Source organism: Elgaria multicarinata, chromosome 1, assembly GCF_023053635.1.
Source record: "Elgaria multicarinata webbii isolate HBS135686 ecotype San Diego chromosome 1, rElgMul1.1.pri, whole genome shotgun sequence".
Classification (NCBI taxonomy): domain Eukaryota; kingdom Metazoa; phylum Chordata; class Lepidosauria; order Squamata; family Anguidae; genus Elgaria; species Elgaria multicarinata.
The window spans coordinates 21438014-21463595 of record NC_086171.1 but is presented as its reverse complement, the minus strand read 5'-3'; the positions used below and the strand labels follow the sequence as shown (position 1 = coordinate 21463595).

Below are 25582 nucleotides of genomic sequence, written 5' to 3'. Positions count from 1 at the left end.
GGTTACCATGTTGCGTGGCAGGCACGTTGGTTATTTCATTGGCCACCTTTGGTTATTTTCATTGGCCACTGAGGCCATAGCTAGACCTAAGGTTTATCCCTGGATCGTCCAGGGGCCAAACCTGTTCATCTAGGGGACACACAGGGGATCCAGTGCTCAGGCAGGGGCGGACCCTGGATGATCCCAGGATAAGCCTTAGGTCTAGCTGTGGCCTGAGTTGCAAAGCAAGAGCAGTCAAAGCTGTGGCTCTAGTCCAGCTGGCAGGATAAACAATATTCTTGCACGTGTAAATATTCTTGTATATGTAAAGTATCTGTATGCATCTCAAAGAATTAAAAACTACAAGAGTAGATATATCAAACATTTGTCGGTTGATGAACTATAGCATATTATTAAATAATCTGAGCAAATCTTGATTTTGTTTTCATGAAAGCAAACTGTAATTTTGTTTTACTTCTTTAGGGTAATTTTGGAGTGGACAATGTCATAAAAGGAGCAGTTGGCCCCAAAGGGACGCAAGGGAGCGTGGTAACTATTGCTGATTATGGCTTTGTTTATGGCAGATCTGCTTTCAAGCATTAAAACTGCAATCCTTATGATAAAGTGTTGATAGCATATGAATAGAGCTATACGCATAATAGATAAATTGTGAACATAGCATTAAAAGTGACCACAATGTTTACTAGTTACAGCTCCCAGAGGGCATCAGACAGCCTGACTGCTGACTGATAACACCAGTATGGGGAACACTGATGTGGGTAGCAGGAATCTCAAAGTCCACCATGGCATGAACCATTACCATTGGCTGTTTCTGTGACATTGGTGTGTGGCAGATACGGTAGCTCTCCAGCTGAGCTGGGACCTTGAAGTGATAACCCAGGACTCCTGTTCTATGGCAGTTAGCTTTGGGGTTGGGGATGGAAAGCCCCTAAATGGAGACAATGTGGGGGGGATTCCCACCCCCTAAGGCTAATTGCAGCATTGGGGGTTGGGTGATTTTCATTGGGATTGTGGCTGGGGAAGGAAGGCCTATGAGTTCCTCCCCATTCCACATACTGCAGTCCCAATAAAAATAGTATTAAACTTTAGTATAGTATTAAACATTTTAAAAAATAGTATGGAATTCTAAAAGATCCGGACATTATTTCTTGCTATGCAATTAATCTAATGTGCAGTTTGACCCTAAGACTACTTTCTGTTAGCTGTAGACATCATTTGACAAGCATAGTCATTGAGAATTTAGTTTTTCTGTTTCTCGTTTTTATTCCTACTATTTTATGCATGTATAATCATACCATATTTCTCTCCCTCCAAAATTGTTCTATGAGCAGCTTTCCACATCTGTCCTGGCAGAACTGAGGTGTGAAAAGTTGAAAGGTTAATAAGAACTATAAATTGCTGTTGAATCATAACGTAAAATTAAATTCTCTATCTCCAGGGAGAAAAAGGTTCAAAAGGTTCAGCAGGCGTGAAAGGATCCCAAGGAAACAATGTAAGATGTAGATAAGCTGGCTTTTCTTTATACGATAATAGAATAACAGCAGACCAGGACTTTAGAATCCATGGGTTATATCCAATGTAATAAAATAAATAAATAAATGTTATGGTAGTGGAAAAATTATAAGAATTGGTATTGTTCCGCTAGCAGTTGTACAACTGCTATTAGAACTAGCACAACTAGGGCAAGCAACACACAGGGCTTCTTTAAATTAAGGGGAAATTGCATTGCCTTATCAGGGCTTCGCTTCCTGCTTCTCTTGTTCAATTGTAATGGGCTGCATTACAGAGGCAGAGAGGTGGTCTATAATTGAAAGTTTTCCCACCTCATAGCCTTGAATGGAGCAGTGCTCTCTAGTGGGTGTTTTGTAGTGTAACTTCAGCTTCACACAGAAGGCAAACTCACAATATTTCAGAAGAATTGGGATATCCAGATGTGTATTTTTAATGGGATTACCAGGGGAAGGCACAGAAGATGTGCAGGAGGTTGACAACATTGTCAAAAGGATGCGCAAACTTCCATGAGTGGCCAGTCATGAGTGTGCCTTATTTCACTCGTGTGAGGTATCCCTTAGTCTAATGAAGTCATAATGAGTTGCGAAACACCATTATGTACAATGATTTCTACAACAGCTTATGCAAGTAAAATCAAAGTATTGGATCTGAAAGTATTGGATCTGAAACTTATGCAAGGATAAAAACGGTTTCTGTAAGTGATAGAAGCTTTACGCTAATGGAGTGACACCATTGGGTACAACTCCATAACTTGAATCCATCTAACTATGAGGGAAAACTTGTTTTCTTGTATGCTATTTGCGAAATACTGTCACTTAGAGGGGTCTAACATCATCTAATTGGAAGCATTTCCCCCCACATTGGCTGTATGAATTTGGATGATCTGTTACTACAAAATGGAAAAATCATAAGAATATGGGTGTCTCTCTCCCTTTTACTCATCTTGAGATGCTCACTAGTAAGTATCTTTGGGACATTTTTTTCTTCCTGTATTTTTGGCCCTTGGAGAAAAATTCCTTGGAGGTCAGAATTAATTTGTGTTGCGTTGTCAACATAACTGTGGAGTGGGTTTGTGTGTGTGTGTGTGTTTTGGGTGCAGCAGTCATTAAGGAATAAGACAAATGAAAGAGCATGGCGCCTTGCCCAAAGAAATTCTGTTTTTAGTGCAGTGCTGCCAAAATAGTTTTCCAAACACATCTGTTGTGCTACCGTAGATTAGCAAGGCCAGTGTTTTATTTTCATTCTCCCTTTGGCACAGCAAAATAATGCTCTTACTTAATCAAAGAGAAAACCAAACATGAGTTCCTTCAAAGTTCTGTTTTATGGAATTCTGCACCAGTGGACAGGAAATTGTGTATTAAGTATTTATTTAAAGCTTTTTATTCTGCTCTTTGGCCAAAAAGGCTTCCAGTGTGGCTTACAAATATGAGAAATGAGACAGTGCCTTGCTTCAAGCTTACAATCTAGAAAGAATGGCACAAAAGTGAAGAGAGGGCACTAGATTCTTAGGTATAAAGATAGCAATTACTTAGTAATGATGCCTCCTGTTAGAAAGGCAGTTAACAGAGGAAAACAAAACAAAAGGCCAAACAGAATGAGCAATTTACCAGTCCCACATGCACACAAGCTGTCTTAGAACAATAAATTGAGACCACAACCATCTCCAGTGAAAGAAAGGAAACCGTTTTACTCACAAATATTCTTGCATATATGATGCAGGCAAAGCATAGAGTTCCACAAGGGGGTTGTTTGGTCCGTTTTGTGATCTGTTACATCATCAGGAGCGAGAGATGTGCTCCTAGCAATGGAGGAGGTTAGAGAGAGGGAGGGGGAAGAAAAGGGAAGAGCAAAAGGAAGAAACCACAGGAAACCACATTGTAGGCTATAGAGATCCTAAGGCTAGCTGTGGTCCCATAAATTCTCATAAATTAACTAACTACAATACTGCCCCTTTCAATAACTTGCAGATGAGTTTGCAATATATATAGAAGCTACCATTTTGGTTACATAAGGATCCACATTTAGAGAATGAGATGATGATGATGATGATGATGATGATGATGATGATGATGATGGGCCAGTGTGGTATAGTGGCTAAGGTGTTGGACTGGGAGTCGGGAGATCCGAGTTCTAGTCCTCACTCGCCCATGGAAACCCACTGGGTGACTTTGGGCCAGTCAAAGAGTCTCAGCCCAACCTACCTTGCTTGCAGGGTTGTTGTTGTGAAGATAAAATGGAGAGGAGGAGGATTTTGTATGCCGCCTTGGGTTCCTTGGAGGATAAATGTAATAAATAAATAAATAGATGATGATGATGATGATGATGATGATGATGATGATGATGATGATTAAAAATATTTCTGGGCTGCCTTTCAGTGCAGAGGCCCTTACAAGGCGCCTTACAACAATAAAATACATAAAATAAAAGCAATAAAATATTTAAAATATTAAAAGCAATAAAATATGATTGCAACAAAACAGCAATTAAAGCAATAAAACCCGCAGGAACAACAGTAGCAGCAATAACAACAATAACATCAATAACAATACTCATCATGGGAAGGCCATGGTAGTCGGTATTAGTCGGTATGAGAGCTTTCATTTAGACACAGTTCTGATCCTAGTCCAGATTATTGGCCCCAAAACACATCCAAGTCAGCCACAAGTATGGAGATACTGGGCAGAATCCAACGGGGTGCTTATGCCCCACTGATTCCTTTATGCCCCACTGATTCCTTTCCAAAAGTGGTTATGTCCCTCCAATTCCATTGTGCAATCAGGACCCACCACTTACTCAAAGAAGATTTAGCACTTCATAGGGGAAGTTCCGAAATGACAGCAATTCTTGTTTCTGGGAGGAGGAAAGTCCACACTGTGAATTCCACTGACCTGCCTCATTCCAGAAATGAGTGTTTCTTGTTTTAGGTTGCCTTGGAAGCACTAAATCACCATTGCTCAAACAGTGAGGGCTGCTTGCACAACAGAATTGGCAGGGAATAGGAGAACTGGCAGGGGCATAAGGGACATGGATTCTTCCATAATGTTTTCCCACTCTACTTGGGCCTCAGTCAGCAAAACTCAGTTTTTGATTGCTGGTTGAGGGGCTAATAAAATAACAATTGCTGAGAGGGGGTAAAGATATGACTAGTTGATACTAATTGTGTTCATGTTTGGAGGTAGGGATTGCGCAAAGTAAATCTATGCAAGTCAAACATCACTTGTTGTTTTTCTGGAATTCCACGAGTTGAAGTGATTGATGAGAAGACTCCAATATTCCTATGCCAGATTATTATAGTATGGCACCAGGGAGTATGAGCCGAATTCTGAAGTAATGGAATAATACACAACAATAAATAATTGATTGTATCTTCTGAGTAATAAGCCCCACTAGAAAAGCATAGTGCCTTTTGTATACTATTAATTTCATCACATTAATTTCCTTAGTTACTCGTCCACTGTCATGAAGAGCTCTGTCAAAAATAGACATTGAAATGGATTGTGAAAAATGAAGTGGTTAATTACTCAATAGCCAGAAAAAAGAAAAAGAAAAAATCATTGCAAATGTTCTTTAAACATGAAACAAATTTAGGAGTTGTAAGTAACAATTATTCCTTTTGTTACAGGGAGCTGAGGGACGAAGAGGACCTCCAGGCCCACTGGTATGTCTTTCTTAATTTCTCAAGTTTACAGTACATCTAATATGGGGTACTCCAGTCAGGGACAACTGACTTTCTGGATGAGTCGGGACAGCCTGGAAAGAAAGATAGGAGCAGGTTGATGAGAAATGAACATTCTTACACTACCATAATCCTGTCTGGAAGTGTAACTCTGGGGCAGGTAGTGAAAATGTTGGGCTTAGACCACTGAAATGTGTATGGCAGTGGGTGGTCCACTGGGTAAAAGCAGAGAGAAGGAATAAAGAGTCCCATCTGATGAGCATTTTATTACACGCTTGTTACTGGGTACTCACAGATTTTTTGCAGGTCCCTCCCATGATGTTGTCTGTCTCCTGTGCGCCTTCCACCCCTTCTTGCCTTCCTTGTGCAACAAAAAAACTCTCCACAAAGTTTTTTGTTAAATATATTTTAAACCTGGAAGTTGCTGCTCTCTCCTGCTGCGTGTAGGAGAAACAGCACGATTAGAACAACCAACTAAATGGGCCTCGTGCTTGTTATTTACTTCCTCTTTTGAAAGAGGAAGTAACAGAGCAATGAAACACGGGCAGAGAAGCGATGGCAGGGAGTGTGTGTGTGTCCCCCCCACATGTGATGGACCTCAAAGAGAGGTGGATCTTGTAATACTTTTCCATGAATTGGCTCCAGACAAAAGCATGCATAATAGGATTGGAGGGAACTGGTTTACCCACACCCCAAAAAGGGATGCTGCTGGAATGGATGGCCAGTGGCTCATGTAGGCTGGCTTGCCTTGCCTCATAGGGCATATCTACACCATACTTTTATCCTGCAATCATCCCTAGATCATCCCTGTGCATCCAAATGATGCACAGGGGATCCTGGGAGCAAGCAGGGATGACCCCTTCATTTTGTCCATGGTCCCAGGACCATACCGAGGACTGCAGGCAGTGTGGCACCCGCTCCTGACTTCTCTCTTCCTCCCTGCAAGTAGCGGGGCTCTTAAAACAGGCACGGAGCTGCACGGGGGCAGTCCATGTGCATCAGGGGGGATGCGGGGAACAGTTCAAAGGGTTGGCTTTGTTTGTTTTTAATTTACAGGTGCCGGAGGGCAATTGCGCGACGGGCTCCTCTTCATTAAAAAAAAAAAAAAAAAAGTTGGCTGTGACGTCCCTCTTCCCTTCCAGGACATTTGTGGTCCTGGAATCTACATGCTGGGGGAGGATCGCAGAAGCAGGGCAGGATCTACACTACTGCTTTTAAGTGCTTTAAAGCACTTTATAACAGTTTTGACAATTGTTGGGGCCCATGACACACTCCATATACAGTTTTCAAAACATTTTCAAAGTGCTTTAAAGCAGGGGTCCCCAACCCCAGTCTGCAGACCAGTACCAGTCCGTAGCCTGTTAGGAACCGGGCCGTGCAGGTGAGCTGCTTTCACCCACCCACCCCCACCCCCACCCCAGCGCCATCTCGCCTGCCCTGCCTAAGCGAAGCTAGGATGCTGGGGTGGGGGTGGGCGGCATCAGAACAGTGTGCCCGGCCAGAAGCCACTCTGGGAGAGCGACTTCTGGGCGCACCGTTCCGAAGCTGCCCACCCGCGCCAGCATCCTGGCTTCACTTCAGCTGGGTGCCCACACAGCCGAAGCAAAGCCACGCATGCACGCCCCACTCCAGCATCTCTCAGAGCCGCTGTGGGAGAGCGGCTTCCGGGTGCAGCGGTGGGGGTGGGGAGGCTGCTGCAGCTCCACTCCTCCCTCTCGGGGACCAGGCGGGTGCGACCCTGGCCACCGCCGCTGCTTGCTGGCAGGAGCAAGCCTTGTGCGTGGATGGGCTGGAGGCACACGGCGCCATAGGCACTCCGAACACGGAGCAAGTTGCAGCTTGGGCTGATGCTTGGTGGGAGGAGGAGGGAGGGAGGGTGGGTGCAGCTGGAAAGGAAAGGGGCGCCCCACCCCTTGGTGCCTCCCTAACCCCTCAACACCCCCTCAGTCCGTGGAAAAATTGTCTTCCACGAAACCGGTCCCTGGTGCCAAAAAGGTTGGGGACCACTGCTTTAAAGCACTTTAAAGCAGTAGAGTAGATCCCCCAAGTCTGTGATCCTCCCCCTTCCTCCCTCTACACGAGTCCTCAGTCCACCAAGTTAAGCCCATACCTTTTCAGCAGGCTGCAGAGAGGGGGAGGAGAGAGAGGGGAAGTCAGCTTCAGCTAGCCCCATTATGTGAACAGATGACTGATTCAACCATTTTGCAAGAGAGACCATTTTCTTCCTCGTGATCAATAGGAAGCATGTTGGGGTGTTAGGATGGGAAGGCTGTGCATACCTTTCATTTCTCCATCCAGCTCTCCGTCTCCATGCCTTGCAAGTCATTCACCTCTGAGCTTAAATTGCTTGCAACAGGGAGCGAGGGAGGGATAGAGGGGGATATGGAAAATGCAGACAGAACATCCTCCCCTGCTAATGTGTACTCACAATGCCTCTGTTCATGCGGGTGTACACATAGGGGAGGGAGGAAAACAGGGTTCCATTTGGAGCTGTATGAATCCTCCACAGGAGTGTATTATTGTGCCCAAAATATTCTACTGTAGTGAATGAAAAAAATGTGTGTTTATATTCTCTTTTAATTTATAAAAAGCTAAATTTAAAAAAGGAAAAGCATTGGCATGGTTACTTGAGAAAATCATTACCAGCAAGAATTGTGTCTTCACACAGGGGCAGAATGGAATCCTGGGTCCAAATGGTTTGCAAGGAGAGGAAGGATTTCAAGGTCCACAGGTGGATATCAATATTATTCAGTGTGTGTGTGGATGTATATGTGTGTGAAGGGGGCATAATTCAATGTAGAACACATGGTTTGCATGGAGAAAGTCCAAGGTTCAATTCTTCACATTTTGGATCAAGTAGCAAGTGACGGGAAAACCTCTGTCAGATCTTAGAAGTTCCCGTGGGTGACATATATGAACTACCAGCTTGCACATTATCTCCTTTCTCTGATGTAAGAATTATAGGTGCACATAGAAAACTGTTCTTGCAATGGGTAAGGATTTTGCTGGTTTCATAACCTGTCATTTTATAGACTTAGGGGAAAAAACATATTGAGAATTACTTTGCACAAAACTCACCAAGTAATTGCCTATTTATTTACTTTTAATTGATGTGTTTTTAATTTATTTTCTTTGATTGGCTCTTGAAAATGCTCTTACGCCAAATCACCACATTTCTTTTTGCACCTGTGGGCATTTAAAGAGCCACTTGTGTGTGTATGTGACCTTTGCTAGGCCAGGGGTTATCCCGGGCTGATACCCGGGATCGCCCCTGTGCGTCCAAATGATGCACAGGGGATCCCGAGCTCAGGCAGGGATCAGCACTGCCTGTCCCCGGGATATAGCCTACCCCTTTGGGCCCGCTTTTTCCCGCGGTCTTGGGCTGAGCCGGGAGCCGCGCATGGGGTGCAGCGCTCCCCAGGAGCACTGCACCCATCGGGGGCAGGGTGGGGGGAGCAGGGAAACCCTTTTTTTTTAAAAAAAAACACCTTACCTTGGCGCACGAGCGTTCGTGTGCTTTGTTCCTTTAAAAAAATGACAGCCGCAACGGGTCTCTCCTTGAGCTCGTTGCGCCTGACGTGTAGACTAGGGCGACATCCCGCGATACTTGCATCACGTTCTCTCCCCTCCTTCGTTGTGGACTTTCCAGTAGGTCTAGCAAAGGCCTGTGTAAGCATATTCTGAAAAGCCTAACAGTGAGAAAAAATGAAAGTGCATACACACACCTCTAGAGTGTTGCCTGTGCAAGTAACGTGCAAAGAATGGATTCTGGAAGTGACATGTTTGTGTCAGATATACAGATTAGCAAGGTTATTCTTAACACAAAAAAGACATCAATTCTGCCTTCCCACAATGCAAAGTACACATTTTTTTTATTATGAAAATTAACATTTAGTAACATGAAACATCACAGCCTTTGGGTGAATTTACAAGGGTTGTTTAATGTAATGTGTTTTTCAGGGCACAACAGGAATTGCTGGTGTGAAAGGAGAGAAAGGGCGTCCAGGAAATGAAGGCGTTCAGGTAAAATTACCTCATACAGCTTTTATTGACAACTCCAATATTTATTACCTTAAAATAATGCTTCTCAAATGTTTCAAAGTGGGACCTACTTGTAAACTTACTCAAACTTTGGGAACCTATTTGTAAATGAACTCCATTTCCCAGCCCTACCTTCTTTCTTCATAGCATTAGTTAACATCAAACATGTTTATATTTTACATTTTTAATAATCAATATAGCTATATATAGGCAATATGTATTTGAACAGAATTTAACCATGGTATGTGCAGAGGGAGGGAGCAAGCAGGTCTCCCAGAGGTATCATATAACAGTGATGGTGTGCTATCTGACTACTGAAATGGGGGGAAAGCCCTGTAAATGGAGCGAAGAAAGGCCCTTATAGTGTGACCTACCAAGGACATGTTAGGATACACTCATGGGTTGAGTCTCACAGTTCAAGAAGCACTATCTTAATAACCAATGGAAAGGAGTGTAGAGTCTGAGGCCTTAGCTAGACCTAAGGTTTTTCCCAGGGTCATCCCTGCCTGCTCCAGGGATCCCCTGTGTGTTATTTTCATGAACAGGGATGACCCCGGGACAATCCCAGGATAAACTTTAGGTTAGGGTGACCATATGAAAAGGAGGACAGGGCTCCTGTATCTTTAAGAGTTGCATAGAAAAGGGAATTTCAGCAGGTGTCATTTGTATATATGGGGAACCTGTTGAAATTCCCTCTTCATCACAACAGTTAAAGCTGCAGGAGCTATACTAGGGTGACCAGATTTCAAAGCGGGCAGGGCACCTGCAGCTTTAACTGCTGTGATGAAGAGGGAATTTCCCCAGGTTCTCCATATATACAAATGACACCTGCTGAAATTCCCTTTTCTATGCAACTGTTAAAGATACAGGTGCCCTATCCTCCTTTTCATATGGTCACCCTACCTTAGGTCTAGCTAAGGCCTGAGAAGCACAGCAATGAGCACTAGGAAAATCCCCATATGGTTACAGAAAAGAATAAAATGTTTTGTTTATATTTTTTTTAATCAAAATTAAGATTATATTTTGTTTTCAGGGAAGCTTTGGAGTGGCTGGTCCTAAGGGAAATCTAGGGAAACCTGGATCCAGAGGAAGTAAAGTATGCTTTCAAACTTCCATAACTAACTCTTTCCTCACAACATGTAAAGTGGGTCCACCACCTATAAATAATGAAGAGAAAGTTCTTGAATTCAGATTCTCCAGAATCTTCTCCCCCCCACCCACCCACCCACCCCCACACAGAAGAGAACATCTTGGCACTTGGATTAGGGTTGATAACTTTTCTTTTCATTCAGAGCCTCTGGGCCTTTAGGTCTTGCAGAAATCCAGAGGTGGCACTTTTCCCATAGCCGTTTGGAAACAGCAGCTATTGATGACTACATGTAGTGCAGTTGAAGAAGGCACAGAGCTTCTGTTTATTAAAATGGGGCAACCCTAGACATTTTGAGGCCATGGGGGGAACCATTTTTTTCTGGGGCATTTCAAGAGGGGTGGAAAGGAAATGTTAAGGGAATTGAAAAATAGGCAATGCTTTTCTTCTTTTTTTCTTTTTGTGCTCTTTATAGATCTAAAGACACTTTGACCCTGTTCAGAAGACATGCTAAGTCACGGTGGTTAAGCATTTTGAACTAAACATTATGGTTCAGTGTGTTGTGTGAACCATTCCTAACCATGGTGGCTACAACCACAGTATAACACGCTCACTAACTATTTGCTGCAAAAGGGTTAGCAGCCTAACCATGGCTAAGCATGTTGTCTGAACAGGACCTTTGTTGCTTTACGATACCCTTCCCCAACCTTCCAGATATTTTAGACATCAACTCCCATCAGTCTCAGACAGCAATTTGTAATTATTGTCTGAATAGATTAGAACTACATTAAATGAATACAGTAAATGACTTCTACAGCATTTATAGATTCTATAGAACAAAACCCAAACTGTCAAGAATGCACAATGGTGACTCTACTCACCTGTTGGGAAATTGAGCTTAAATGTCTATCAGTAAAATATACTTTAGATCAATAATTTTAATAAGAAATGAAATCAATAATTATGCTGGGATGATTAAAAATATTTTTTACCCATTGCTTCATTATTTTCAGACATTTTACATCTCTAGTCTTTCTATAAAAGTGTTCTTATGACATAGTTGTTAGAATTCATTTTCAAGGGGAGCAAAGCCTGGGTAACAATATATAAATACTTTGTCTTAAATTCTAAAATATTTATTTTCATAATCCAAAGCTGTTCAGTGTTTCCAACTTTTCTGGGGGAAACAAAAACAGTCCTTGGGGAGGGAGGAATTCACATTTCTAGGCAACCTTAATTTTTGTTTGCATGAAGAAATTTGAAAACCACTAAAAACTGTAGATTACTACCACAGGAACATGACAGACTTTATATAGCAGTGGCTGAGTGGTTCATGCAAATATGAATATTTCATAGTACAAACATGAGTATTAGTTAATAGTAAAAGAAAGTCAGTAACTTTGTCTCACAACCTGATAAGGCCCAAATTTCATTCACTACAGACTTGGTTCTTCCCACCACACTTCAAGATGATGATGATGATTAATGTTGAAGTGCTTGTTTTATATGTATTTGAGGATTCTCTCCAAATTATTCTCAAATAATTCTGCATTATTTGAGAATTAATTCTCAACTTATGTTTGTAATTGCAGTAACTGTCAATGTTGGCTTATTCATTTGTTTTCATATCTGATATCATACCCATTTTTTTGGTCAACAGGGAGAAACTGGGGATCATGGAGAGAAAGGAGGAAGAGGCCTCCGTGGTCAGCGAGGAATGAGGGTTTGTCATTTATACTCACCTGACTTACTTTACAATGTTTTGACTGAAAACAGAAACTGCTCCAGGCTCAAAGGGTAATGTGCATTGGCCTATGTGGGTAGGACTGTGCATATACTGAGGCATTAAAGATATATCAAAATTGTGCACCACAAATAGCTGGATTTGGTGACTTGCACTACATATACAGATTGCAATGTCCATGTAATTATAAGCAACCATTGTGGCGTTACACCCCACAAGTCAATTCCAAATGTATGTCTGCAGTTTGTAAGTCTGTGGTTTTTAGAATGTTGGCCTGAGTGGGCGGAGTTAGAATGTCTTGGGAGGGGGGAGGAGTGATATATATAAGGGAATGACTGAGGGGATTGAGAGTTCTTGTTCTTGTCCTTTTCAGGAAAGCTTTTCAGGGAGACTTGTTAGGTACTCTTAGAGTCTGTAGTGCTCTCTGTATTTATGGTACTTAAGTTCTGGGAAATTTGAGAGTCAGTGTAGTGAGTGGTGTCTTTAGAGTGTGGTGTGCACGTAGTGGAAGTATATTAATCAATACTGATAATAAAGAAAGTTCGAGAGTGATTGTGTGAGAAAAAGGAAAGCGCGAATGTGAGAGTGACCGGATTGTATGGAAGGTTTCAAAAAGGTTTTTAAATGTTGTTATTTGAAACAAAGCTTATGAACTTTTAAAAATAAATTTTGTTTTGTTTTTAAACTACCACAAAAATCCCACGTGTCTGTTTGGCATTTATCATCTTAAGTTTACACATATAACACCCACTCTGACAATCATTCACCTAAGCAGATATAACTCACAGCGCATTATTATATATATTAAAATCCTTCTCCATTTTAAACCCCTTTCTCCACATAGTTTGGAGGAAGGTGGGCTTTATCCCTTGCCTCAGGCGTATCAAGCGGTGGTGCTTGGCTTGAGCAGGGAGTAGCCTCGGCTGGGTCTGGTGTTCAGAGCCTGTGTCGCCCCATAAGAAGTGGTGGCAGACAGGAGGTCTGGTGTTCAGAGCCTGTGTCATGGCAACCATTCATAACGGTTCTCTACTGTGTAACTAGAAGGTACTATAAACCAAACAATAAACAAGTATAAATGAAATTCAGTGAGTTCAATAATATTGCTCATATTTTATAGGGGGAAGAAGGAACTGCTGGATATGGCAAACCAGGAATTAAAGGGTCAAAGGTAATTATATAGAAGAATTGTAACTGAAAATCTGAATTTGTTTTTGTCCTATTTAAAAATTACTCCATTTAAGTTATTGGCAGTGCAAATCTATATACCAATACATAAGTGTAAGTCCAATTAAAATCAATAGGAACCTACGGGATGCAAGGAGTTTGGTGTATAAATTCCTGCATAAAATTCCCTTATAACTCAGGGATTCTTATCCAAAAGGGTACAAGTCTTCATTCCAATGATTTCAAAATGATCATGTAAGTTTGGTTAATGGTTGATATCTAAAGGAAATCTTTACATTCCAGTAAGGGAATTCAGTTGGAGCTTTCTTTGATCCTTTCCACCACCACCAACCCCCTGGAGCAGCTGGAGCACTAAAGAGATATGCTGCTTTTTAAACCATGTCTACACGAAGGGTTTGCCCTGGGGTGGCTTCACAGTAGCAGCATGTCATCTATATGACGCAGACATCATTGCGAAGCCATCTGGGGACAAACCCTGGAAACTCCAGTCCAAAAAAGTCAGGCACTTACCCCAACATTTTGGAGTCCATGGTGGAGTCCATGGTGCCCCCTGATTGGTCGCCATCGGTGGCCAAGTGCCTCTAAAAAGCTTTAAAAAAAAACAGGGGAGAAGAGGAATGGGGCCGTTCCTCTCCCCCTTTTTAATTTTTTATTATCTGTATCTGCACAGCTGTGCAGACACAAATAAACAAAGAAAATGGGGGGAATGGGCAGCCAGAGGGAGGAGAGGAGAGGTGGTTCGCCCGGAGTCCCTGCCCCCTCTCCTCGTGTTCTCCCTCTGGCTGCTGTTCCTCCCCCCCACATTTATTTTTATTTTTATTATATGCATCTGTGGAGCTGCGCAGATACAGATAATAAAATTTTAAAAAGGGGGGAGGAACAGCCTATTCCTCTCCTCTCCCTCCCCATTTTTTTTTTTTTTTTAGTTTTAAAGACAGGGAAAGTTCACACTTGTGTTCCTTCCCATGCAGATGTCAGGAAGGAATGCAAATGCGACCCAAGGTGCCTTGTGGCACCAAAGCATTGCCGTAAAGACAGGGGCCAGACTGCAGCTTGCTTCTTCAGGAGTGGGAGCTGCTGCAGAGAAAACGTCAAAGAAAATTTCAGTACTGCATGGATTTTCCTTAGTTGTGCATGGGACTTGTTAGTATTGCAGCTTTTATGTCCACATGTGTTGAACTGAGCATTTTAATTCCTATTTCTTCAGTGTCTAATTCATATGAGATAAGGCAGCTGTCTGTATAATAATAATGTACTGTGGATCAATAGCAAATAATTTCTAGAGCCCAAGCTCTCTGTTTTTACCGTCACCTTGCTTCAATAACTCCTTCTGGAAGGAGTGAGAAATTATTGTTACAAATTTGCCCCACCCATTGATGTGAATGAGGAAGTCTTGCTTGTGTGTACATATTGAACATTGTATGGATCTAAACAGAAAAGAGAAATAAAAAAGATTTTAAAAAACCAGTATTATGTAAGCTACATGTAGAAGAACATTTTTACTCTTCCCTGATTTCATTTTGGAGAGTTGCAAAAATATTTTTGTACAATTACCTGGAAATTATTTCCCCTATTCTTTTCCCTTTTAAACTCCCAGAACCTCCCCCTGTGCCCTAAACCCCATCTAGCTAGTAAACATTAAATATGTAACAATAAAGTACTCAGGTTTTGGTTAGCAGCCAACCCCAAATCCTTTAGCACAGGGGGAAAGCTTTCAGAAGGGTCGGAAAGGGGAGTGAGTGTCCTTTTCCCCTCCCTTCCTGAAATCTGCTTCACACCCTTCTTTCAAACCTGAAACAGAACCACTGACAGGTTTCTCCATACTTGAGGGGCTCCACATGTATGAAGAAAAATACTTTGTACATTTTAAAGAGTGAACCAAATTATCCTAACAAGGATGGATTAAGCCCTTTGCCTTCCAGGAGCCACAGAATATGGAATACTGTTGTCAGGTTTATTTGTTGTAGTTCTAAGTGGGAGTGATTATTTATTTAATTTATTTATTTATTACATTTCTATACCGCCCAATAGCCGGAGCTCTCTGGGCGGTTCACAAAAATTGTGATTAGCCTTCTGGAGTTACTAACATTTACTGAATCTCAGATGCCTGCATCCCCTGACCCTAATTTCTACATCCCCACAGACCGAGATGTGATAAACATTTGAAGGCAGTGACCCCTTTGAAGTTGGAGACTGGGGGATGCTAGTGTTGGAGGAAAAATGTTGTTACAGTCCTAATTAAAGCCTCCCTCAAAAAACGTCTCCAGCTACCTTTTGTTAGCCTATTAATATTTTAGCTACTGGGGTGATTAATTAGCCTACTATACTTAGTGATTATTTTCTTTTATGTCTGATTTTATGTCTCCCTTTTGTTTCCTTAAAGTAAACTTTTCTTGTTTAAAAAAATAGAAATAAGTATTTGTGAGGGTAATTATAACATATATAATTACATTCTAGGGAGAAGAAGGTTTCCCGGGAAGCACTGGAATACAGGTATCCACATGTATATACTCTGAGGGCCAAATCTCACCAAGGGATAAAATATCAATGCAGCCCTTATGGGCATTTCCAGTAATGAATTGAACTGGTTCAGTGCTCTCCAATTTTCAATGCAATGTGTGTGTGTGTGTGTGTGTGTGTGTGTGTGTGTGTGTGTGTATATATATATATATATATATATATATATATATATATGGATTTTGCCATAGAGCAGCAGGGATAGAGTGATGTATGGTGCCAAAGAAGATGATGAAGAGAATTATGTAAGATCTATTGGGTTGGGGAATCATCAGGAACTTTTCGGTGCCAACTGTGGTTGGCCATCTCCAATCATTTGCCTTTACCAAATGAAAAGGAAAACAGCATTTTTATTACATTTATATACCGCCCCATAGCTGAAGCTCTCTGGGTGGTTTACAGAAGTTAAAAACAGTGAACATTAAAAACAAGTATACAAATTTTTAAACCATCAAGAACATAAAAACAACAATATCCCTTTAAAACAACAATTCTGGGGTCAATTAAAAAAAAAACCACAAACTCAGCATATGTTGTTAACTGCCCAGGAAAAGAGAAAAGTCTTGACCTGGTGCCAAAAGGGTAACAATGTAGGCGCCAGGCAAGCCTCATCGGGGAGATCATTCCACAATTGGGGATCCACCACTGAAAAGGCCCTCTCCCTTGTTGCCATCCTCCGAGCTTCCCTCGGAGTAGGGACTCGGAGGAGGACCTTAGATACCCTGCATTTCCTCCCCTTTCAATGGTCCTGTTAACAATCTGAAAGTTTAGCTTCTGGAAAACCTTCCCACTTTACAAACATTATATTTATATATTGCAGTGAGTGCTGTACTGCTGTTCTCTGCTGGAACTGCTAAGCAGTGAGCATTGGTGGGTTTCTTTGCATCATTCAGTTGCAATCTTTATGAATCTATGATTGCAGACTGTCAGTGGAGCTCTTTGTGCACGTGTCAGTTATGTGAGTGTTGTGACTAGGCACACCACGGGAAGATGAATAAGCAGGCTATTTTACTTTTTACATTTTGCACAAATTTATTTCTTTGCCACATTTTGTATCATCCATGCTTTATATTCAACTTAACAGGGTGAACCCGGAGACATGGGCATTCCTGGGGAACATGGACCAAAAGGGAGCAGAGGAAGAACGGTATTGTGAATAGCAATTTATGCAAATACAGTTTTAGTGTTATTGGCTTGATTTATTTATTACCTGTTCTTCCTGTAGTATGGTGTTTATATTTTGCCTTCTGAGAAGACTGAAATAAGTTTTATTCTTCAGTTATGCACTCTCTCCTTAATGGGTTCTCAAGTCTTCAGGAGAATGTGGCTTCTTGACCATTAGATTTCTAAAACCAATAGTATGTTTGTGATTTGTGTGATGGCTCAAAGCAGCTTACATATATTTATAAACTGCAACACCAAAAATAAAAAAGCTAACAAGGGCCAATTGCAAATGCATAGGGATTGAACTCAGAATAGAAACAACTTAGTAAAAAAGAAGGGTTATAAAAAAAATCTGCAGAAGTTCTCATGAAGAGGAAAAGTCTTGTATTATTATTATTATTATTATTATTATTATTATTATTATTATTATTATTATTAATTTACTGATTAAAGAAACTGGAGAGTTGCATGAAGGCTGGTATTTGCAAGAATCCTGATCCATAAGCTTGGTGACACAACTGTATAGATCAACTTTTGTCCATGCACAGATCTGAGACCTTTCAGCAGAGCCTTTCTCCAGATTATTGCAATGGGTGTGAAGGTTAATATAAAGGGCTAAAACTAGGGTGACCATATGGAAAGGAGGACAGGGCTCTTGTATCTTTAACACAACAGTTAAAGCTGCAGGAGCCCTGCCCTCTTTTGTATCTGGTCACTCTAGCTATACTCTTGCAGCTTTAACTGTTGTGATGAAGAGGGAATTTTCATCACAATCATAGAAAAGATTACAAACACAACAATGTACAAAATGGCAGGGCCAGCTTGACTTGGGGGCTACGTAGATGGTCTGAAAGCCTCATGGTGGGTATGCAGTGGCACTCCATTGGTTATACGTGGGGCTTTCCCATGATGCTGTGACTTACCCTGACTTTTTTTTCTGAGACAAAGGCGAGTATGGCATATCTGCCATCTATCCTCACTCCAGAGTCATGGTGGAGGCATTCCCAGGTGGATGATGACCCCTGATTGGTTGCCATCTGCCCAGGTAGAGGGCAGGGGATGGGCCCAGAGGGCCAAAGGCTGCCGGAAACCCCACACTTTCCCTCTGCATCAGGATCAGCCACCACCCCCTACTCTGCAGAGAAAGTGTGGGGTTTTGCTTAAGGCCGCAGCATCAACCTGGTTCTGTATAGACAGCCCCACTGGCTGCAGCTACATGTATAAGCAAGCAACTGGCCACAACTATTCAGCTCTAGCAAAGGGCTGACTATGGAGGCATCCGGGTATGGCAATGGTTTTCAAGAAGCCATTCAATGGTTTTCATATGTGCCATTCTAAATGGCTGCCATTTTTGCCGACCAGAGGCTGTTTTTAGGGAATATGTAAATGTATGGTCTACTATCTTCTTACTGAAATAAATTAATGTTTCCAGGGTACTTCAGGATTGAAAGGTGGACAAGGTGATCCAGGAGCATGGGGTCCTCCAGGGCATCCAGTATGTAGTGATCTCATCATATTTGTGTGTTTTTTTTCTGCATCACAGGGACAACTCTCTTTAATTCCTCAAGAGCTTACATTTCTAATGTGATCATCTTTCCTTCTCAGACCAAAAGCCTATGAAGTTGTCTGAGGTGTTAGTCGACCACCTCATCTTTAAAGATAAGACCACCCCTGATATTTTTTTTAGAATCTGTCCACCTCTCAGAGTCACCAAATATTCCCTTCACACTTACATGGGTGATGAATTGTCCTACAAAAAGGAGTTAATAGTTGGCCCAAGTGAACTTCAAAGATACTCAGTTGGCACTGACTGTACTAGCTTTCAGTGCCAGGTAAAGAGAATTTCATTCTCCTACACTTTTAATAGATGTTTGACTTTATTCTTTCTCTTTCATATTGTTGTCTTTATTTTTGTTGAGTGTTTTTTAAAAATATTTCATTAATTTAATTTTAATTGCTGGATTTAAAATGTCGTATTGTTAGAAGCTTTTGCTGAAAGGTGGCATAAAAGTCTTTTAGATAAAATATAATAATACTATCAATTTTGCCATCATGTTAAATCAATTTTGCCATCATGAAACATCCTCCTGCCAGGCCCTATGGAAATGAATCAGAACTGTGCAGAGGAATGGGATGTGCTTTAGGCCTGTAATGTGTAGATTCTTTGTTCCATTTAGTTCAGTTGGATAAACTGGCAAGCATCCCTGTACTTTGGTTAAATGGTTTGCGGATAAAACTACAAAAAGGCGTTGACACTCATCCATAGATCTTCAGGCTGTGCTATCCATCTTTTAGGGAATGGACACATGAGGATGTGCATTTACCTGATGCTTCATTGTTTTATGTATGCAATATGGCAATTTGTGTAATGAATCCTAATTTTGGCTGATAACCATGTTTTTTCTGTATTTGTTTGTGACATTTGAAACCTCCCACTTGCTTAAAAACATGGTGCCACAATGTGGTTTTCTGATATTTTAACAATGGCTATCTGATTGAGAGAACTCCACATACTCCTTTGCCTTTCATTTTTATCTCCTGCATGAATTCCTTTACACCCTCCTTTTTTGGTATTAAACATAGTGTGGTATTGTGTTAGCATTAAAATTAATGCTAACCACGGTTAGCTCATGATTATTTACTTCGCAATTAATTGAAGACTTTTAAAATCAATCAAATGGTTTTGAAAATTAGTTTGAAACTGGTTTGCAAATCGTCTTTATAACTAACCATGGTTAGCATTAACCTGAGGGGGGGATTTGCATAAATGAGAGAAGAAAAGAGTATAAGGGAGAATACAAGCCTGTGGAAACTCGAGAGCTCTTTACCACAGGTACAATCATAAAAATGCTGCATCTCCATTTGACTCTAACCTAGATGACTTTGGCTAATCTGCGATGGCACCACAGGAAGCCATCAGGTCCTGTTGTGAGAGCCTTATACAGACCTGTGCAGGACAAGGTGACCTTCAGTTCAACATTAAGTTCTCTAATCCCAACCTTAATCTTCTAGGGTGCAAAAGGAGCAAGGGGGCTGCCCTTTTCTTCGGTATGTATAATGGAAATGCATTATTTATGGCACACACACCTTCTCTGAGGAACTCAGGGTGGCATATCTGATTCTCCCCCTTTTTATCCTCACAAGCTTCCTGGCTTGGGGGACTTCAACTTGGGCCTCTTCAGTCTAATTCAACGCCCTCTAACCATTTCAACATACTGGCTCTCATTAACACTATGTCTGTAAAGAAAAAAAATATCTTCATTTATTAAAAATTAATGTTTTCCTTTTCATTTTGCATTATTTTTCCCAGCCCTGCGAAGTCATTAAATATGTGCGTGGACACAGCCGTAAGTACCTAGTTTTTATTTTTGATTCTGAAAGAATCAACCAAAAATGATATCCGGGAAGGAGAGAGAATATTCTATATACAGTAGGAACAGATTAATCTGATGGACATTTAATCTGCAATAACAATAGAGAGTGGTGTTACAATCTTGAATTAGTTCAATTGACAGTTTACAGAATGATCCTCTGCCTAATGCTGGCATAATATAATCTGAACGGCTATGCACCACAGCAGCAAATTCAATGGCAAAAGCACAGCTACAAAAACCAAAGTTACACCAAGTGTCATTTTTCTACAGGATCTCTAGAAACCACCACCATCTTAACCCAGGAGGGTTTAGGAGCAATCATATCCTGTCCAGCATGTATAAATCAAAGATAAGATTGCAGCATTAGTCAGCAGAAGATTCAGTTAATTTATTTGGGGGCTGAATTAAATGAGTACTAATTGGTTTAATTCGTACTAATTAGTACTCATTTGTGAGCATACCTTTTTACATTTGAGGTTCTTCTGGTTGTGGTGTATTACTGTAATAGGAATAATATTTGCTTTTTTATAGCAGTATTTCATTTTAGCAATGACTGGATGCTTTGCTTGTTGAAATATAAGTTATTATAGTTATAGTTCAGAATCTCAGAAAAAATACCTATATTAGGTTCTGGTGATATGCAACTTTGTTTCCATTTTATCAATGGATACATTAATCAGTTAAACAACAGATAATTGTGCAATAAAAAGATATTTCAATCAGTTTGACAGCCCCAAGAAATAGTTCTGTAGCAAAATTTGCAAAAGATCCTTTTTGTATCAAAGATTCTTTTATCCTGTGCAGTGTCTTCATGGGGTATTATCTAATGTTCAAAGGGTTTTTGATTTTTGTGTGTGGGTGTGTAAAATGATCGATTGCTTATGGTGTTTATTTATTAAAAGCTTTTGTATCCTCTTCTTCAACTGAAAAGGCACCTTATGCGATTTAGAAATCAATTAAAATACAAACAAACATTGCCTGTCTTTAGGATTACAATCTTAAAGACACAACACACAAGTATAAAGGGACTGGGAAGAAAGGGGGAGAAGCAAACTCAGAAATGAAATCTTAACAATCAGCCATGATGGAAACAAGATGCTTACTGATAAAAAATAGGCCTCAGTGAGCCTCTGAAAACTCAACTGGTGACCCAGGGCTCATCTACACCAAGCAGGACATTCCACTATGAAAGCAGTATATAAAAGGCAGGAGCCGCACTACTGCTTTATAGCGGTATTGAAGCGCACTGACAACTGTTGGGGACCATTGAGACATACTATATACCGCTTTCATACTGCTATATGCTGCTTGGTGTGGCTCCTGCCTTTTATATACCGCTTTCATAGTGGAATATCTTGCTTGGTGTAGATGAGCCCCAAGTCTTTGGGGAAATGGCTTTAATACAGTCAGTGGATAACCACACATTAACTATATTGCTGAAACTATTATCAACTGGTTCCCATGTGCAATAATTTCTGCTATATTTTTCTATTCTGCAGTCTTGACTAATTGTTGAAAAGTAGGAACTGGAGGTCAACCTCACTATCCAAGTGCACACTGCCTGGTAATAAACAGCACATCGTCTTACAGAGCCTATACTGCATAGGTTGACCATTAAGAGCCAGTGTGGTGTAGTGGCTAAGGTGTTGGACTGGGAGTCGGGAGATCTAGGTTCTGGTCCCCACTCGACCATTGAAACCCACTGGGTGATCTTGGGCCAGTCACAGACTCTCAGCCCAACCTACCTCACAGGGTTGTTGTTGTGAGAATAACATGGAGAGGAGGAGGATTATGTATTCCGCCTTGGGTTCCTTGGAGGAAAAAAAGGCGGGATATAAATGCAACAAATAAATAAATAAAATAATGCCTCTAATAATAGCATGTTCTCTGTTTTAGAGTTTTCAAAATAATATAGTCTGGAATAATATGTCTTTTTCTTCCCCTTTTTTTTTAGCCTGTTGGACAGGTGAGTATTGTTCCTGTTTTTAATTCACTGCTTGTTTTGTAGGCCTCCCTGAACCTTAGTGAAGTGTAGTCAGTGTAGACAATATTGAACTAGATAACCAATCGTCTGATGCAGCATGAGCAGCTTTCTATGTTCCTTCTCAATAATTGATAATAAACATTGCTTGCACAACAGTACTTTGCTTTCTCAACATAATGATATTCTATTTACAGTACTTGAATTAACTAGTTCAATTAATTCTACCCAGTCCTTTTATTTCCCACTGCTTTTAGTGGGAGAGCCAAATCTATGCATCACATTCTATACGTAATTCCTCAGAAATAAGTACCATTTAATTCAGTGGTGTTTCCCCCAGGTAAGTGGGTATAGAACTGCAGCTGAAATCTATACCAATTAAATCAGTCGGGTTTACAATTGCTTATATTTAGCTGGACAGTGCTTCATTATAGTTTGTTTTCTTTAAAAAATATTTGTATGCATTACAAATTAACTGGTTTTGCATTCTAGGAACACCTCAGTGCCCAGTATATCCCACCGAATTACTTTTTGCCTTGGATGTATCCCAAGATACCACGCCCCAGATATTTGAGCAAATGAGAGAGATTGTCATAGCGCTTGTAAACGATACCAACTTCAGAGAGAGCAATTGCCCCGTGGGAGCCAGAGTGGCCGTTGTTTCCTACAACTCCAATACCCACTACCTGATCCGCTTCTCAGATTTCCACCGGAAGAGCCGGTTGCTCCAGGAGCTCAGTGCTCTTTCTTACCAGAGATCAACAAGCAAACGGGACATTGGTGGGTCTATGAGGTTTGTTGCTAGGAATGTCTTCAAGCGAACTCTCCAAGGTGCTAATGTGAGAAAAGTGGCTGTGTTTTTCAGCAACGGCCCATCCGACAATCCAAGTTCTATCGACACAGCAGTCCTGGAATTCAGCGCCTTAGATATCCATCCAGTGGTCGTTGCTTTTAAAAACATTCCTGAAGTCAACCGTGCTTTTGCGGTGAGAAACTCTTGCCTTTTTCTTCTTTGTATTCAGGAGAATTGTCTCAAAATATTTAGAGTTCTTAATGTTAATTATGGTTTACAGATTTGATAAATGTAGTGATTAATGTGGTTTCATTTAGTGAAACCAGATTCTACCAAAAGTGGAGACAATCTTGCCATGTGTGGTCAGGCCTAGAGCACAGCTATCAGAGGGACACTACTAAGCCCTTGATCAACATTCAGCAAATGAACCCAAATTGGGACATTTTCGGTGGGAAAGTTGATCTAAATAGTATTGAATGATCAGTGTGTAGACTAATGACCTTATCATGGCTACACTTATTATTGTGGACTAAAAAGGCTGATCTACAAAGTGCCTCCCCTTTTTTACATCACTTTTGTGCTTCTGGTAAAAAAATGAAATTATCTGCCTTCCCATCCCATACACACATCCCTCCCACACACATATACACACTCAGTTCGGTGCCCCCAACTCAAATATAAGATATGTTAACAGTTGAAACTTCCAGGGTATGGGAATCCAGATCCACCATATTTTAGACCAAATAGGATTTGGCACAATGGGTTGAGCTATTGAATGCTCATGGTAGTGGTCATTTCCTTGCCTTGCTGGCACACTGTGGCAATGTGACAAGGAGCAATGTACGAGATCCACATTCAGGGGCAATATGCAATATGGATAAATATGCAAGGTTTTTTGTACCTGGCTTCTAGTGCATTTTGATGCCCTTAGCATTATGCATTTCATGCGCACTGGATAGGATTATGCTCCTTATTCACTCTGATTATCCTCAATGAAACTCTCAAAGAAGGATTTTAAGACTTGGTTCTAAATCAAAATGCTAGGTTCTAAATCAAAACTCAGAGCAAAGACTATCTGGAACATTTAGAATATTTTTCTTCACTTAAAAGTAACAGGGTTTAATGCCTCGGATGTTATGATGCCATCAGTATGGATTATTGGTTAAACTTTATTGGGCTCTTTGTATAAGATCCCTTTATACAGCAGCCTAAAAGAATAGGATTTTATACTTCGAATGGTCTTAATTTTTGTGAACCATCCAGAGGGCTTCGGCTATTGGGCAGTATAGAAATGTAATAAATAAATAAATAAATAAATACATTTTACAACATTTTACAACATCTACAAATCAGGCACCAATTCCTGGCAAATATTACTTCTCAAAACTCCCACATCAGACTCACCAGTGATGCAAATGGGACCACAAATCTTACCATTTGCCTATTCAGTTAAATGTATATTTAAAAACATGTTCTCTTCTTTTAGATGGATGACACAAGATTGTTCCAGGTTATCAATATTCATCAGGAGAGAGATTACAGTACAGCCTTACAGAGATTACAGTCATGTGTGCTTTGCTACGGTAAGAGCTCGTGAAAAGAACACGAGAACCAGCCCTCCGGTCATGACTTCTCTTTTGTCACATTGTGCCGTTGAAATGATTGTGTATCCATTTGCAGACAAATGCAACCCAGATGAATCTTGCTTCCGTCTTGACCCATCCCCACCGGAGGCCTACATGGATGCAGCTTTCATTCTGGACAGCTCAAGGAAAATAAGCCCTGTTGAATTTCAGAAAATGAAAGATTTCCTGAGCACGGCACTTGACAACTTTGACATTGCTGCTGATCCACAGACCTCTTTAAAGGGTGACAGGGTGGCCGTGGTGAGCCACGCTCCACTGGAATTCAGACCCCAAACACGGAGGAGTCCAGTTAAAACGGAGTTTGACTTTGTGACTTTTAGCAATAAAAGACGGATGAAAAGGCACATCCAGGCGTCTGTCCAGCAGCTGAATGGATCCGCTGCCGTTGGCCATGCCATACAGTGGACAGTCAATAACATATTTTCAGTAACACCCAACCAGAGAAAATACAAAGCTATTTTCATTATATCTGCTGGAGAAACAAGTCAGTGGGACAAGGAGGTGTTGGGCGATGCATCCTTGAGAGCCAAGTGCCGTGGCTATGCGGTCTTCGTGCTCTCACTAGGGGCTGAGTATGATGCCGTAGAACTTGGCCAACTGGCAAGCGTCCCCCTGGAGCAACACTTGGTACAGCTGGGCAGAACCCACAAGGCCAAGCTTGGCTATGCAGTGAATTTTCTGAAGCCCTTCATACGTCTCCTCAAGGGTAAGTTCTTGCACTCTAGCTGACTGCTTTCTTAGTAGAGGGTTTAGAATGTATGCTGAGATGCAGATCTTCTCCTGTGCCTTTTGCATATACGACAGTAAGCTTTTCTTTTCAGGGGTGCCCCCTGAATAGTTTAGGGTGATGATAGATGGTTCA

The 25582-nt window shown here is 41.1% G+C and overlaps 1 protein-coding gene across 1 annotated transcript in view; it reads left to right on the top strand.

The window, feature by feature from the left end:
* Positions 1 to 25582, top strand: part of LOC134397854 (collagen alpha-6(VI) chain-like) — a 56477-nt gene that overhangs the window by 24118 nt on the left and 6777 nt on the right. Inside the window, exons 18-34 of the mRNA XM_063124843.1 lie at positions 463 to 528; positions 1439 to 1492; positions 5135 to 5170; positions 7857 to 7919; positions 9149 to 9211; positions 10263 to 10325; positions 11977 to 12039; positions 13178 to 13228; positions 15703 to 15738; positions 16847 to 16909; positions 18359 to 18421; positions 19939 to 19974; positions 20237 to 20273; positions 22255 to 22266; positions 22774 to 23267; positions 24561 to 24657; positions 24755 to 25426. Coding sequence (XP_062980913.1) covers positions 463 to 528; positions 1439 to 1492; positions 5135 to 5170; positions 7857 to 7919; positions 9149 to 9211; positions 10263 to 10325; positions 11977 to 12039; positions 13178 to 13228; positions 15703 to 15738; positions 16847 to 16909; positions 18359 to 18421; positions 19939 to 19974; positions 20237 to 20273; positions 22255 to 22266; positions 22774 to 23267; positions 24561 to 24657; positions 24755 to 25426 — 1969 coding nt within the window. The remainder of the gene's footprint in view (positions 1 to 462; positions 529 to 1438; positions 1493 to 5134; positions 5171 to 7856; positions 7920 to 9148; positions 9212 to 10262; positions 10326 to 11976; positions 12040 to 13177; positions 13229 to 15702; positions 15739 to 16846; positions 16910 to 18358; positions 18422 to 19938; positions 19975 to 20236; positions 20274 to 22254; positions 22267 to 22773; positions 23268 to 24560; positions 24658 to 24754; positions 25427 to 25582) is intronic.